Here is a 17,713-nt window from a genome sequence, read left to right on the forward strand (position 1 = left end):
ATCCAAGATGTATAATGTAAGCCGATATGTAGGATTGGAAAAATTTCACGAACGACGTGTTTTCAACTGTGTGTTTTTGTTTTTCACGTTCTTGGCATCGTTACCCGTGTAGTAGACATAGTAGTCCGACTAGAAATTTTAATCTTTCAATATTCTAACAAGATCGCTATTTATAACAATCGGTTGATGTATAAAGCGTAACGGACTCATCAAGAGGTAAAAAACACATTAAAGTAAAAGAAAACGGACGCGTATCTATATAAAATATCTGTTTATTTTTTAATGCCCATTATAGCTTTACGGTGAGTAAATGAAAGTCTTGCATAATACATGTAAAGATACAACAGGAAGTAAAATCCATCATTTAAAACCCACGGGAAAACCACAAAAGTAAGTTTTTCTGATAATAATTGAATGAATGTCATTGAGTCATACATACCATTTTGTGATTAGATTTGTTTTTATTTTATTTCTTTTTCTTATAGAATCAAGATAATTTAATTAGATTCAAGTTCAAATTCTAATTTCTTCGAAAATTGATAATATTCTAATTTCTTCGAAAATTGATAATATGTAACGAGAGATTTCGTTGCCAAAACATGAAAATAATAATTTTACGCAAAACAGATAAAATGCATCAAAATAAATCACCAAAACAAGACACAAAAATATGGTTACATACTTTTTTTTAGCACTGTTTTGTGAGAAAAGCTATTAAGAGCCAATAATTCAAGCAAAATTACATAACTGTCGTCCTGTACAAAAACTGGTTTGTTATGTATTCTATTTTGAACGCAATCTTTCTTATGATAAAATTTAATGATTTCTTTTAATCTTATCTAATATCTTTTTAAAAAGATTTAATTTACATGTAGAATTATCATAGCATCAGATTGCAAACTCTAATAACAAATTCAGCTCATATTCAAAGGGATATAACTTTAAGTTAGCTGACAGTGTGTATGTGGGTGGGTGATTGTTGTTCGTGTATGTGGTGGTGGACAAGATTGACAGATAAAATTACCACCGAGTCGTTTGCATTCATCTTGAGTATTGTTTGAAAGATGTCAATTCCTATTCGTTTCAAAAATTCGTTGAATCGAGATATTTGAATTCATGAAGTATTTCTATACACAAGTCAAATCTTATCTTCGAGTAAATACAATATCATGAAGTTACTTAAATCCCAACACATTTGGAAAAAAAATTGAGAAAAAAACAATAGTTTGATGTGTAAAAATATTCTGGGTGAATTTCAAGGTTTCTCTAGTGTGGATAAAAAAAAATGCTCCGGTAGACAGAGATAAACATATTCAGTCTTTATGAGAAAAAATTGGCAATATTAACGATAACGTTTCCTATTGCTCCTGGTTTTGTAAATACAAAGACAGATAACTCTTAAGTATTCTAAATGATGTGATCACGACGAAAAGCAAAATTAGGCCTACCTAGCTTACATTGCAAACAATGAAATTCAGCTATACACATGTACATAAACCATTCTACATAGTTAAATTAAATTTCGGGGTAGCGATTTTTAGCCGGGCTCTGCTGAAAGCAGAGTCCTTGCTGTAGGCAGGCAAATCGCCAATGTTACTATAAATAGCATAACTTCAAAAGTAAACAAAAAACCAATCAGCGTCAAAGCAAAAGCTTCCGCTATACCAAATAAATACACAAAGAGCCAAGTTTTGTCAAAAGTGTTGGCATTTTGTTTCTTTTCTTTTTTTTAATTTTGAGAGAATTGTCTATCTTTTTTAGTTTTCTTATTTAATAATAGCGTGTTTTAAAAACAAGACTATGCATTTTGGACACATACAATGCGCATGAATTTCCATGAACTACTTTGCTGCGCATAGGAGTAATGGGAATTGAATGTATAACGCTTGTTGCAAAATTCAAGGCAGCAACTGTTGAACTTTTTTCTACTAGACAGACATATTTTTGTTAAAAGCCGATTACAAAATTTGGTCGCTATCTGACGCTTTGCCGACATTAAAAGCACAAGAGAGAGAGAGAGAGAGAGAGAGAGAGAGAGAGAGAGAGAGAGAGAGGGGGGGGAGAGAGAGAGATTCAGTCTTTACTACACAATATGCATAAAGACACACCAAATTTTAGGGAGAAGTTGCAAGAGTGCGGAGTTGCAAAGGTAAGAGCGCAAAGATACGAAGATGAAAGTGCGAAGGTGCGAAGTCGAAGGAGCGATCATACTACCGCTCTTTCGCCCTCGTCTTCACCATATACTACAGATATCGTCACTTTACTTGCCTCTTATATTCGTTTAATAACGCCATCACCAGTCTCGTCAAGTGAACTAGTTCCACGGAGCACAAAACATTGCGCAAGTTTTTGACTGATTAATAGTACTGCAATTTCTTTTGGGTATAATATCAATGACATGAATGTTAATGTGGCAAATGCATTTGTCACCACTATCACATACAAAAAGCCTTCGGTCATGTATCTGATAAATACTTTATAAAGGAAATTATTCACCCTGTTTAATTTTCAACCATTTCGCTGGTTGTCGACGGGCGAATTTAAGACTGGGCGATTTTCAATGTTTAATTTAAGTATTTTTAAATACAACAGTGTAGAAGGGCGAAAATAACACAGGGCGAAAAAAACACAGGGCGAAAATAACCCTGTATACAGTATTAAGAATGTTTCCCGTCCATACACTGCTCTATGACATAAAATCCCGCCACTGGGACACATCGCGCTTTTTTGTTTTAAAAGATCACATGCACAATGAAAAATCAAAACAGTCGTGCAACTCACATGGTCATATCCGTGTGTAAATCCTGATAGACATGACGAATGCTCCTTTATGTATTTCTATGTGTCTATGTAGTGGAGATGGTCGTCGGGAATTGAATTTCCTTGGAGTGTTGTCAAACATGAAAGATAGTTATTTCCCTTGAAGAAAAGTTCATATCCAGTCAATGAACCCAGGTGAAGCATTCATGTTGGTTCTCTTTTTGTTATTTAAAACGTTGTGGGTTTTTGGGGGGCTTTTTTGTATACACAGAAAACACTGTTTATTTAGCGTTTTATTTATGAGATATCCCATATAAAATCTACGTTCGTTAGTCAGGTACTAGTATTCATTGTCATGTCTATTAATAATATTCCTATATAGCTATGTAAGATAAGTTTTATTCCAATTTGGCCCTAAAGGCATTAAAGTATGCATACTTGAGAGAGAAAAGTCCTAAAAAGTATTTATGCAAATAATAGATATAAAGCAATGCAATAAACTGCATTCACTGCGCCTAGATGCAGCAGCTGGTAGAACAGGTGTGTACACAGGTAGTGCAAGTATGGTGTATAATAAACATGATTCCAACAATTCAACACTTTTTATACGTATTTTCTAATAGGGATGGGGGCGCAGACCATTACCCATTTATTTTAAGGGGTCTGTTCTTTAACATGCGATTAAGTAAAAAAGAAAAAGAAAAAGACTTGTTCGGCTCTAGTTAAAAAATATGTGTAATTGGACAAATTGAATTCTGCTCCCCGAGAGAGACGATCAGGTGGATGAACAGCTTAAACGATGAAAAGTTTTGAGACATGGGAGCATGGATATTATGATCAACGTAGGTTTGTTTGAAGATCTTAAACGGATCTTAATTGTTATGCTAAATTGCACTCTACCCGGATTTTAGTGTATTATCATGAGGAGTAATATGAGGGTTTTTAACCGGGTTTTCCAACGGAATAATCCGGTTATTAAACTGGTGAAAATGGCGGGCGGGCGGCTGCCAAAAGGGTACCCTCATTGTACGGATAACTCCTCCTACAGTTTTCAAGATAGGAAGTTGTTCTTTTGCAGATCAATTGTACATATATCAGAGGTGTGCATATTGCTAGGATTTTGATTTCTGATTATTTATGAAAAAAATACCAGCTTTTGAACTTAGTCATTTTTTTGGCAAAATATTGCATATAGGGTACCCTCATTGTACGGATAACTCCTCCTTCAGTTTTCAAGATAGGAAAATGTTGTTTTGCAGATCAATTGTACATATATCAGAGGTGTGCATATTGCTGGGATTTAGATTTCCGATAATTTATGAAAAAATACCAGCTTTTGAACTTAGTCATTTTTTGGCAAAATATTGCATATAGGGTACCCTCATTGTACGAATAACTCCTCCTACAGTTTTCAAGATAGGAAGTTGTTCTTTTGCAGATCAATTGTACTTATATCAGAGGTGTGCATATTGCTAGGATTTTGATTTCTGATTATTTATGAAAAAAACACCAGCTTTTGAACTTAGTCATTTTTTGGCAAAATATTGCATATAGGGTACCCTTTAACCTTATCCATTTCACTGGATACGGGTTGACATGGATTATGGATACAGTTCACATAAAAGAAAACCCGGTTTGCTGTCACATTGACAGCTTTTCACTTGTTTTATCGTCATGCAGAGGAATGCTATTATTTCTGAAGTACAGTTTAACTTGTTGAATTAGTGAACGCTTTATTTGTTTTGTAAACATCGATTTGTATAATTTATGAAATTTTAAATTCAAATGGAAAGTACGAAATAACTTGTAAACAAATTGAGTGTCACCAGAAAACAAACAAACAAATTTCATTCAGATATACACTCATAATTATATTAGTATGGAATCATAAATTCGATGTAAACAGAGCGCAAATCTAACCTCGGGGGCGAGGTAACGTCGTGACGTCGATATAAAAAATAAAATCATTGGTTGATAAATTTTACTTCTGATTTTCATAGTATTGTCTCAAAATTTAGGGGGCACAGACAGGGGATTTATTTTATTCGGTATTAAAATTTGATACAAGTTTTTGACGCAGTTCTAGCGTTTTTATATGAAGAAAAATTTGATGAACATTTAGATGAATCTAATGTCTTTTTACGTCACAGTATGTGTCTGTGTCATACGAGGAAAAAAAAGAAAATGTTTTAAGTGACATATATAGAAGAAAAAAAAACCAACTCCGACAGGGTATCAAGAAATTCAGACTAACGTGTAAATTGCAATTCTAATGAACACCCTTTGGTGCAGAGACAATTTTCCGGTCGTTAGTGTGCACCCTCAGCCCCCACAACCGATTTTATGACAGTAAATGAAAAGTTTGTTTTTTCACGCGCCCTGGGGCGCCTCAGCACAACATTCCCCGAGGAGAGACCGGCGAATGACGCAGCACACACCTCTTTGGTAACACCTGAGTGTTGTCTCATCGTCAAACTTTATAAAGTTATAAAGAGTTTTGCAGACGCATTCAATTTTCAGTTGTTTTAACGTGAACGTATTTTATTTCCGAGTACTAGAATTTTCATTAAAATGACTGTCGGAAATTACGATTTGTGGGACAGAAAGAGGCCTCCTGTTCAAGAGACACAGGTAAAATTTGTTTAGCATACATTTTGTTATAGCATGTTAAATAATTAAGACACATTTGCATAATGAATTCTTGATTTCACTACAACTATTTTGTATTCTACTCTTGTCATCTTATGCAATGAGAAAACCCAGTATGATTTGATACTGTTTTTTAGTTACAATGTATATATATATGTCGGTTTATAATAGCTTTATAGCATACGGATAACGTTTGTCAAATCTGAATCGCTGGTAAAATACATGAAAGTTTGACTCAACTCTACCATGCAGTTGTAATTCACTTTTTAAAATTTTAAGACTCAGATATGGTCAAGGATTTGAAACACATCCCTACGTAGTTTAAAGTTAAAAATTAACGCCTAGTTTCATTGTTTTTGGTCTTGTGGGAATAATATATTGCCCTAAATCGAATTCTCTTTATCATGTTCATAAAGGTCGAAAACAGTGTGTCATCAATTTTAGCTTGTGTGACTCTTTTTCGTCAAAGCGGATGTGTGTATTTTGAATGTTTAATTGCCTTGTATCAGATACTCTGTACCTGGTTTTGTCACCAAGACATTTGAATCACCCACCAATGCTAAGACAAGCCCTCTCGTCTTTAATTACCACAATTACTACAATTAACAATATAACATTTGTCGAACACGTCCTTTTTATCCTTTCTTTTCACTACTTTTCAACTAGAAAATAATAAGAAAAAAAAATTTAGTATGGCTCAAAAAATATTACTATTACAATAGTAATAATTTTTATTACTATTGTATAATCTTGTACATTGTATCATGCTGTAATTCAAACTCTGGCCGATTAGTTTTCAAGTTTAGTCTTTTAACCATTTTATTACTGTCACATTTTACTGTAGTTCTACTGTTGTGTTAGGGTATTGACATCAATATCAGACCTACGGCTGAACCACCCGTCCGTCCCAAACTCTGGCCGATTAGTTTTCAAGTTTAGTCTTTTAACCATTTTATTACTGTCACATTTTACTGTAGTTCTACTGTTGTGTTAGGGTATTGACATCAATATCAGACCTACGGCTGAACCACCCGTCCGTCCCACGGTCGTTAAACTGATTTTATTTATTAACTCAATAGAATAAGGCGTGTTGAAATTGGACCCGTGAGAATATGGCACGGCCCCGAGGGCAATATCAAAAGCTTATGTTAAAAATCGTAATGGCTTGATTAAGATGAATGTTATTGGAGCATGAAATAACTTGTCAAACTGGAATATTTATCATTTTTACTCCCACGAGTTCAAATTCTTTAAAACAAACCAATTTGATAAAATGATCCGTCATGTATATCATCTGTTACATTCTAGGCGGATGTGTATATATGATATTCTATGATCTGTAAATTTTCACCATCCAATTGATTAATACCTCTCTCTTTTTCTCGTCGAAAGACAATTTTTTTTTTGGGGGGGGGGAGCTAAAAGAAAGAAAATTTTTATAGCATAAAGCCGTTTATACGTATAAATATATCACCAGTTCCATATATATATTACCAGTTTGTTTATACGGTTCAGAAGAATTAGGAACAATTGCACACATTTCGCACCTGTTCTAGTTCTACCATACACACCTTTTCCAGACAAGACTTTTGATTCATAGAATACCAATGAGGTATAGAGTATTTGTTGTTGGTGTTGTTGTTGTCATCATTGTTTTTGTTGTTGTTTGTTTGTCATGGCTTGAGTGTGCATGTACGGAGCGGATAATGACGTTCTTCTTATCTATAACTTTATATGAAAGTCCCTATCCTTTTTACCAGAGTGGTTTTAATGATTTAGCTTTGATAGGAAAGTCATGTTGATCATGCTTCAATTAAAATGAGAAGATAAACAATAATACAGGTAAGTACACTAAGGTATGAGTAAGCCAGCTCTGTCGTAAATACTATCATTTTTCATCTGACAAACATATCCTGTTCAACATTTCATATAAAACATAAATATACCAAGGTCCAGCACGCCCTCTTGTTGACTGTAGAAAGGACATTGTGTTTTTTCTCTTGGTGTAAAAAGCGTCGATGTCAACTAAAGTAAGAATTTGAGCTAACTGAATCAGATCCAGCTCTGCGTCAGGATAAATGGCTACATGTGTGTCCTATACAGGTGAATTTCAATTAGTATTCAAATCACCGTTCTCCCAGGTCCACAAACCATGCTTTTACGACGGCCCCCATTGGAATTTACTATCCCGACCGTAATTCGATCCACAGCGAAGATTCCCCATCTTTTATGTCCCCAGAAAATCTCGTTAAAACAGGATTTCAAAAAGGTTCGTCGGTTTATTGCCAAACACCCCTATTAATCGCCAAGTAAATGGTCAGAGTGCTGAATCAAACAGCAATTCTCTCTGCGTCCCTGCCTTTACATGGTACATTAGACAGGGTAAGGAGGTCACATTCCTGTGTAACGCCTCCACCCCCATCCTCACTTAGAATTACAGCCTCAACAATAACACAGGAGCCTCCGCGATAGAGATGTTAACATGAAAACTGTCAAGAGATTTCTACTTTCTATTTAAGATGATTCTTTTGTATGTTTAGAGAATAAAAATGGAGTTTTATTATTTCGAAAAATGTTTTTTTTTTTTCATCTAATAAACTTTGCACTTGTTTCAGGGGTTTTCTCTTTCTTACTATAAGAGTTTAAAGGCCTTCTTGTTAGTTTTTCATTCATGTGTCGATGAATGTCAATAAGAATCCACGGTTTACTGAACAAAATGAGGTCAAAGGTCATGCATTTCTGTAAGGTCATAATAGAACCCGAGCCTAGGGCAATGAGCAATAAAGCATCGGGTCCACACCATCCAAGCGTGCTCTTCTACCGAAGCCGTGTGATGACAAACAGAGGAAATAGATTTATATATTTTGGATAAGGACTTAACCTATAAAACAGTATGTCAAAAGAAAAGGTAAAGATGTTTAGTCTTTTTTTCTTATATAAATACAAAAAAAACTCTTTATGACTCATGGATTCCAAATTTCTTATGGTTTTTCAACAAGTTTCATTAATTCTTTTTAATCAAATATTTAACTTTACTCAGTTTGGACCTTCTTTAAACATTCGATGTTTCATAAGTAGTTTGGATTTTAAAGAAAAATTGTGAACAAATATGGGTAGTAGTTTTGCCGATTAGAGACAGAAACCGGTGATTACCATAACATGTAGCCAGTAGTCTATGGCCCCGCTCCTCTGTTCAATCAGCTGACAGAGATGCTATCAATCAGGACTAGTTCGTCCATGTCCGAAAATAAATAGCCAGCTACTTCAAAAAGTTAACTTAATACTTAAAAAAGCAGACATCTTTTCTTCCTTTCTACGAAATCAGAGAAAAGAGGTTTAAATCTCTATTTTGGTTATTTGATATGTTGGGTCAGAAATGGTAATATTTTCACTGTGAAAGATGTACATAAGAGTCTTGTAAAGATTGTGTTTGATTGTCAATGAAAAAAATAAACTGAGAAAAAGGTTATTTAATGAATGGTAATCAAGATGTAAAATTCAGTGAACGATTTTTCTTTCTAATTTTATCTCGAAAATAACAGTAGTGTTTTAACGCTGTATGTTCTCAAACCAGTCATTGAATATATAGAGAGCTGAAAAGTTGAAATACATGCATCTCTTGCTGTGCAACCAGGCCTTGTGCATTGTTCACACACTATTCACGACACCCCTTTTGTTGTTTGTTTCACACCACATGGAATTAACTTACAGTAACTATTATTTACTTACGAATTTACAATTTGATGTCATTGTGTAATGTCCCCAGTTTATAGGGTGTGGCGACAAAAGAACCTAGCAAGGGATGCGTATTACATAAACACATTCCGGGTACAAGTATCGGAAATACTCTTACCCCAAGGGTGGGCGTACAGACTATTCAACATTAACTGGTATATACTAGACCAAACCACATAACCTTTAGTTAAAGGTGCAAGGATTTAAAAACGTTCCAGATAGCTACCCTGGCACACACACGGCGTAATGTTATTTCTCCATCTAGACCTTGAATAACGTCTAGCGGGCATCGAAACTGAAACTATTTCACCTTTTTACTGGATACATATCTCAATTTAAATATACAATAGAATTTGATTCATTCAATGTTTGAAAAAACCCCACAGTAGTTGTTAGTGTTTGAACTTACAGTGTGGTAAGCTTGCATTCTTTATGCCATTATCATCACTGAGTCTCAATATCTCTAGTGTACATTGATATATACACTTTGAGTTTGTAAAAAGTTGGCGTCAGAAACACTACTGTGCATAAAAATATATATTTGTAAAATGGTAACCAGAATATTAATAACTAAACAGTAATTTCTGTTGGTTTACCAAATATCAAAATGTCCACGTGTCCTCCCCTCTCCAAAACCCAAGAATTAGATTTGTACTAGGGTCATCAAATTGCAAACAAATCTTTTTTATTCATGTATTAAAAGTTGTCTAATTCTGTGTTGATTGTATTATCCGTCTTTTGTATTGTAAGGGAGTAGTGAGCGCCAATGGCAGCAGAGACACGCTGGAGATGGATGAACAGGAGGACCGCGGTCAGTGGGGCTCCAAGTGGGAGTTCATCCTGTCGTGTGTGGGTCTGTCCGTGGGCCTGGGTAACGTCTGGAGGTTTCCCTACCTAGCCTACGAGAACGGCGGGGGTAAGGCTCTATTTAAATGACGATTACTCTAAATACCACGGTAACATAAGTTATGAATGAGCAAAATCTAAGCCAAAAACAACAGCAACGAATGATGCCTTCTTGTTTTCGAGTTCCTCTGAAGTCATGCAATACTAATTTTGCTATTAGACGTTAAACCTTTGAGATAGAACAACATGGTACGCTGCATGCATAATGAAATATATAGCACCGTGTTTTACGCTTGAGCGAGTCCTAAAAGTCTCTATACTAGTTTGACATTAAACTGACCCTAAGGCGGTCATAGCATTCAGTTTCAATTCCAATGAAACTGTTTAAAAAATTACGTAGATTGGAAAATCCATTCATGCATTGTCATTTATGCGGGATATGTAATAGGTAAAAAAAGATGCCAGTATAGATTGTGCTGATTACAAAGGAGCGATGACAGACGGGTTACTGGGTTACTTTACAAATCCAAATAACCTAACTCAAGAGGGCATCCAGGGGGGTACAGACCACTCCCTCTTTTCTCTTTTACAAAAACCTCTACCCCTCCCACACCCTCACAGGAAAAAAACTGATGAGAATTACTTACTTCAACGAATATTTTAAGAATATAATTGAATTAGATATTTACTTAGATATTTACAACAGTATACTTGTTGTACACGATGAAAAAATGCATGAAATTTTTAATATCGAAAAAGCTCAAATATACGGAACTTGCTCCAACTCCAGTGCCAACCTGATAGCAATATATCATTTATATAGTACAAAATGGCTCTAAACTCTACCAAAACTAAGATGTTATCACTACCTGCATATCAAATTCTATAGAAGTCTTTGTATTAATTGACGCAGTTAACACATTACCAGTTCACATAGGTATTATGCTTACTAACGGCAAGCAACAAATGTATACCCTACTCATTCATAGGTTACTCTGGACCAGTACGATGGTACTTGAAATCATGAGGAATTCATTATATTTACAGATCATGCACTAACTGTGTCCGATAAAATGTTTTGCACTGCATCTTAAACGTTCTATGGTTTTGAACACTGCATCTGTAACGTTCTGTGGTGTTGTACATTGTATCTGTAACGTTCTGTGGTGTTGTACATTGTATCTGTAACGTTCCGTGGTGTTGTACATTGTATCTGTAACGTTCTGTGGTGTTGTACATTGTATCTGAAACGTTCTATAGTGTTGAACACTGTAACTGTAACGTTCTGTGGTGTTGTACACTGTATCTGTAATGTTCTGTGGTGTTGTACACTGTAACTGTAATGTTCTGTGGTGTTGTACATCGTAACTGTAATGTTCTGTGGTGTTGTACACTGTAACTGTAATGTTCTGTGGTGTTGTGCACTGTATCTGTAACGTTCTGTGGTGTTGTACACTGTATCTGTAACGTTCTGTGGTGTTGTACACTGTATCTGTAACGTTCTGTGGTGTTGTACACTATAACTGTAATGTTCTGTGGTGTTGTACACTGTAACTGTAACGTTCTGTGGTGTTGTACACTGTATCTGTAACGTTCTGTGGTGTTGTACACTATAACTGTAACGTTCTGTGGTGTTGTACACTGTATCTGTAATGTTCTGTGGTGTTGTACACCGTAACTGTAACGTTCTGTGGTGTTGTACACTGTATCTGTAATGGTCTGTGGTGTTGTACACTGTATCTGTAACGTTCTGTGGTGTTGTACACTGTAACTGTAACGTTCTGTGGTGTTGTACACTGTAACTGTAATGTTCTGTGGTGTTGTACACTGTATCTGTAATGTTCTGTGGTGTTGTACACTGTATCTGTAATGTTCTGTGGTGTTGTACATTGTATCTGTAACGTTTTGTGGTGTTGTACACTGTATCTGTAACGTTCTGTGGTGTTGTATATTGTATCTGTAACGTTATGTAGTGTTGTACACTGTATCTGTAACGTTCTATAGTGGTATACACTGTATCTGTAACGTTCTGTGGTGTTGTACACTGTATCTGTAACGTTCTGTGGTGTTGTACACTGTATCTGTAACATTCTGTGGTGTTGTACACTGTAACTGTAACGTTCTGTGGTGTTGTACACTGTAACTGTAATGTTCTATAGTGTTGTACACCGTATCTGTAATGTTCTGTGGTGTTGTACACTGTCACTGTAACGTTCTGTGGTGTTGTACATTGTATCTGTAATGTTCTGTGGTGTTGTACATTGTATCTGTAATGTTCTGTGGTGTTGTACATTGTATTCTGTAACGTTCTGAGGTGTTGTACACCGTATCTGTAATGTTCTGTGGTGTTGTACACTGTATCTGTAACGTTCTGTGGTGTTGTATATTGTATCTCTAACATTTTCGCTGTTGTACATTGTAGCTGCCTTTGTGATTGCCTACCTGATCCTACAGTTCCTGATCGGTAAACCTATGTACTTCATGGAGCTGGTCATGGGACAGTTCTCCGGCAAAGGCCCCACCTCTGTCTGGAACATGAACCCTAGTGCTAAAGGTAAGATCAGGATGCCTCATTGCATAGCACATAATGATTATCGTTGCGGACAATGCTTAGAAGTTACTGTAAATATTTCGATTTTGATTTTATTGTTCTCATTCCCATCAAAAGTACGTACAATCAATGATGTCTGTGTTTCAGGAATTGGTATCTCGATGATGTTGATTTCTCTGGTGGTCGCCATCTACTACAACGTGATCATGGCGTACACGCTGTTTTATTTCTTCTCCTCCATGCAAGCCACACTGCCTTGGACGGAATGTCAACCCGTAAGCGAATCACTTTATTACATATGATCAACTCAATACATGTAATCAATCTCACTACATGTTAACTAATTTACTACATGTATATGTAGTCAACATCACTTTACGTATTTAATCTCAATACATGTAATAAAAGTATCTGTCTTTAAAAACGAATTCATTACGTTCTTTGAATACATTACCATCATATTTATGCGGACTTATATAATAACCAACAATTAAAGTTTACTAAAACACCATAACTTTGTCGTGAAATACATATATTTATGAATGCATCAGTGCTCTAGACTATTGCTTTTATCTATACCTAGGAATGGTACAGTTTAGGATGCGTGGAGCAGACAACCAAGAACATTCCTTACTGTTCATACAACATGACGGAGAACGAGTTGTTGTATACCAACCAGAGCCGGCCCTGCCGCTGTTTTGAGAACTCCACCTTTCATCAGTCCAGCTACTTCTCTCAGTTTGACTTCAACTGTACCAACACCACGTGGAAGGGAGATAAGCCAGTAGCTGTGGCACAACTGTTCTTTGAGTGAGTATTGTTTGGTAATAAACGGATTTTGGAACAAAAGGTTCGTTCCTCTGATTATACTCCGGACAAGACCTTCACACACAATGAATTTCAAAACCTTTTAAGATCAGCATCTACCTTTCATGTGTATGTCATAGTGTAGAAAATTGTTTAGTAATTATTCTATAACTGTTGTACATTGCAATAAGTCTATATACAACATAATTATATTTGTATTATGTATGTGATTCCAGAAAAGACGTCATAGAAAAGACAGAAACTTTAGCTGCAGACAAGATGGGCCCTCCCTTGTGGCGTCTGGCTCTGTGTCTTCTGCTCTCGTGGATCATTGTCGTGTGTTGCCTTATCAAAGGTGTCAAATCATCCGGAAAGGTAATCCTCAAACTTTGTTTCGAATAACTATTTGAGAGCCTTGTCTTGATAGAAAGGAAAAACTTGTAAGTTTTTCTTCTTTTTCGTCCTTGCCAGGTCGTATATTTCACAGCAACATTCCCTTACGTTATATTGCTTATCCTGTTGGTTCGTGGGGCTACGCTAGATGGTGCCATCGACGGAGTTATATATTTCATTGTACCAGAGTGGAGCAAACTTTTGGATCTAAAAGTAAAACAAAATTTCATACTCACAATAAAGATATCTAACAGATTCTATATTACCTTAATTTTTAAAGAACCATTGTAAGGTATTTAGCAGGTGCGTGTTTCTCCGTAGGTGTGGGTAGCGGCCGCTGGTCAAATGTTTTTCTCGCTCAGTGTGTCCTTTGGAGGAATCATCATGTTTGGCAGCTACAATAAATTCAAGAACAACGTCTATGGGTAATTGAATTCTACTGAAAACTCCACAAGACAGGATACACACAATTTTAAAATTCCAAATCTGCAAAGATCTTTGCAAAATTTGCAAAAGCGCATTAAGCCATTTCATATTGATTACGTTCTAGTAAAAATGTTGTTTTGTAGGGACGCCATGTTGATAGCTGTGATGGACGTAGTGACAAGTTTGATAGCTGGTTTCGTCATCTTCACAACGTTTGGAGGAATGGCCAAAAATATAGGAGTGGAAGTCCAGGATGTCGCCAAATCAGGTAAGATTCTCCACAGACGCAATGTTACCTGTATGCTTATGGTCATCATCGGAAAAGAACTTTGAAATGGCAGTAACATTGCTCGCCCATCAATCCTTTTTCAGGGTATGGACTTGCTTTCGTGGCGTATCCAGAAGCCTTATCACAACTCCCCGTGTCCCAACTCTGGGCCGTTCTGTTCTTCTTCATGTTGTTTACATTAGGTTTGGACAGTGAGGTAAAAAAAAAAAATTCCCGTCAGTTAAACATGCTTCTACGACAATATTACAAAATTATCATTCATAATGAAATTAAGATATTAAAGAACTATGTTTTGAAAACTGTCTTATAATAAATATCAACCTTTCAGTTCGCACTGCTCGAGACGTTCTTGACCTGTATTCAGGACGAATTCCCTTCTACCCGTAAATACAAGAGTTACATGTGTGTGGGGATGGGGATCATCTGCTTCTTCCTGGCCCTGCCCTGTGTAACACCGGTATGTAATAAAATGATACTGCATTAAATCATTTATCAAGAAAAATATAAAAGTATTTTTATGAATAATCATGTGAGAAAGATATTTTTTTAATAGTAAACATGAAATGTTTGCAAGCATAGTTATATCGATATTGTTTGTAAGTACACGCAGTATGCATTTTATTCGCGTTGTAATTTTCGCTGGTTGTTTTCTTTTTATTTAAATTTTCCTAAAGAAAAGGGGTTAGCGGCTCAGTAAATCTACACTGGCGATAACTTAGCAGCAAAAAATATGAATTACATATCTGTAAAAATTACAATCAACCCAAGAACTGTTGTACTGTTTCAGGCCGGCGACTACGTTGTGACCATCATGGACCATTTTGGCGCCGATTTCTCCGTGCTTTTTGTGGCCGCGTGCGAGTGTGTGGCCGTCATGTGGGTATATGGTACGATACTTACTTCTACACGGTCCTTCTATAACAGTGTGATTAGTTTTAGTCTACTGATATGTAGTTTGAAATAAATCCAGTTTCTTGCTACTGTTTCGTTCACTTCTCCAAGACATACGTTTGTTTTCTTCCGACAGGTGCCCCTCGCTTTATGCGAGATGTAGAGTACATGTTAGGGTACCCTCCCAGACCTAAATATTACTGGCTGTTCTGTTGGGTCGTTTGTGCTCCCATTCTGATTTCAGTACGTATTTTATATAGGTCATTACATGTATATCATTCTTTCAAATTGAAACGCATCAATTTTTATTTAGTACACCATACAATCTTCTGAACAGTTTTAGCCTTTTTCCTGGCTATGGTGCCGAGTTGTGTTGGGTATTTTCTATTTCTCCTGTGTACGATTTCAGCTGCTGTTCGTCTACCGCATGGTTCAGTACACGCCCCTAAAGATCAGTGACGGTGTGGAATACCCGGAGTACGCCCAGACGATTGGCTGGATCCTCACCTGTTTCGTCATGTGTCCCATCCCCATCTTCTTTATCTACAAATTCATCACAGCGGAGGGGCCGCCTTTGGAGGTAACAAAAAAATATGTTCATATTCTGATTTAAGGATCAACTTTCCAACATGCATTTGGTTGATATCAAGATTGTTCATACATTCAGCTTTTCTTTTGAGAAGTGGACATGCATAGACTTTATCCAAAATATGATGGTTTGAGAAGATATTTGGAAAAAATTTTGCCTTTTCCCTTCTCAAAAGAGAATATTACCTTCATCCATAAATTGGTAAATGTACTGTTAATATTGAATCAAAAAGACGATTCTCGTTAGAAATGTACAATGTATGAATTAATAAAATGCCACAATGTAGCAAAGCTGCTTTCAAATTGATAATTCACTATTTATATGACATTCTTATACTCTATATTTTAATTTTATTTTTTCCTTTATTTAGCGGCTGAGAACTATTACAAGACCCAACGATAGCTGGGGGCCCAATGACGGCAGTGACAAATACGCCCTGTCGCCACCACAGCGCGAGGGCAAGTACGGAATAGACAATCCTAGCCACATGTAGAAGGAACGCTGTACACAGCGGATAAAATAGAAATCCTTAACCCGGCTAGATGTCGGTGCTATGTGTGCTAGTAGACTTCCGGAAGTCCCATCTGTCTATATATATATATATATATATATATATATATATATATATATATATATATATATATATATATATATATATATATATATATATATATATATATATATATATATATATATATATATATATATATATATATATATATATATATATATATATAAAGACAAGGGAAATAACTCGTGTATGAAGGACCTACGTTACCAGAATTAAGTAGATACTAGAGAAAAAGGGGGACAAAATAACTACTATTATGGTTGAATCCCTTGTATATATGCATGAAATAGACTGTCTAGAGTATGAGCTACTCTTCTTGTTATTCTTTACATATATATATTTTTTTAAATTTAGTAAAAGAATTAATTACAACTCCATGGTCTCATTCATTGAATTGCATTTTATTCCATGGAACTTTTGAACTGTTTGTTGTTATATCTGTCTTTACTTTTATACATGTACTCAATTTATTTTTTTTTAAACATATGAGTGATCTTTAATCAGATTTTAAGGCATATAATTTTTGTACAATAAAATTAATTTACCAAAAACTTGTCTTGAATTCATTAATTGCCTTCATTTGATGAATTTTAGCTTAACACCTTTGATAAAACTGAATCTCTATCACTATTTAATATATAGAAAATACCAGATAAACATGTTCTATGGAGAAACAATGTGCTCAGCTTATTGTATTTCATAAAAAATAAATGAAATCACTAAGCTGTACAAAAGACCATCATCAAAAACCCGCCGACAGTATTGCCAAAGCTTACTATATTAATATTGTCATTCAAATATTGAATTTTTTTATTTGAGAAAAAGAGGTTATCATGTTATATGAAACAGTGCCATTCAAAATCTAATATATTAACATTGTCTCAAAATTTACAATAAACTAATACATGTATATAAAGAATATGAAACTATATTTGTGAAAAGTTAGAGACTTAAATTTGGGATCCGACCTCCTTAAATAAGGGTTTGCTAGACAGGCCTTGAGTTGCAACATTGCTACAGACTCTTGCACACATACTTTAGCTCCTTTTACACATACACATGCATAACCTCAACAGCGTTCTTGTATGCACATGTGATTATAGTAATCCATACAACATGTACATCTCCAGGTCCATTCAAAGCTAAGAATGTCTGGGACAACTTGATAAAATTCATCTGTGTCAAAATATTTAAACACTGAGTCAC

General features: G+C 35.5%; 1 protein-coding gene across 2 annotated transcripts; it reads left to right on the forward strand.

Annotated features, from left to right (window-relative positions):
• The first annotated feature begins 5,237 nt into the window (after positions 1 to 5,237).
• On the forward strand, positions 5,238 to 17,058 carry LOC128187134 (sodium- and chloride-dependent neutral and basic amino acid transporter B(0+)-like). 2 transcript variants are annotated; one of them, XM_052857352.1, is made up of 15 exons: positions 5,238 to 5,391; positions 9,895 to 10,060; positions 12,413 to 12,544; positions 12,689 to 12,816; positions 13,125 to 13,351; positions 13,585 to 13,723; positions 13,820 to 13,954; positions 14,063 to 14,166; positions 14,311 to 14,435; positions 14,540 to 14,652; positions 14,785 to 14,913; positions 15,244 to 15,343; positions 15,484 to 15,590; positions 15,757 to 15,927; positions 16,307 to 17,058. In XM_052857352.1, exons 1-15 carry the CDS (start codon positions 5,332 to 5,334, stop codon positions 16,427 to 16,429), a joined length of 1,959 nt encoding a protein of 652 aa, XP_052713312.1. In that variant the 5' UTR covers positions 5,238 to 5,331; the 3' UTR covers positions 16,430 to 17,058. The 2 variants fall into 2 exon arrangements, with proteins under 2 accessions (XP_052713312.1, XP_052713313.1); XM_052857353.1 differs by lacking the exon at positions 5,238 to 5,391 and adding an exon at positions 8,159 to 8,317.
• Positions 17,059 to 17,713: the final 655 nt, after the last annotated feature.

Source organism: Crassostrea angulata, chromosome 6 (assembly GCF_025612915.1).
Source record: "Crassostrea angulata isolate pt1a10 chromosome 6, ASM2561291v2, whole genome shotgun sequence".
NCBI classification, from domain to species: Eukaryota; Metazoa; Mollusca; class Bivalvia; order Ostreida; family Ostreidae; genus Magallana; species Magallana angulata.

Excerpts from the sequence above, each read along its gene's own strand:
- LOC128187134 (XM_052857352.1), top strand. The coding sequence starts at position 5,332 with ATGACTGTCGGAAATTACGATTTGTGGGACAGAAAGAGGCCTCCTGTT. Across the intron at positions 13,724-13,819 it reads GTGTCAAATCATCCGGAAAG|GTCGTATATTTCACAGCAAC; the intron begins GTAATCCTCAAA and ends CGTCCTTGCCAG. Across the intron at positions 14,436-14,539 it reads CCAGGATGTCGCCAAATCAG|GGTATGGACTTGCTTTCGTG; the intron begins GTAAGATTCTCC and ends ATCCTTTTTCAG.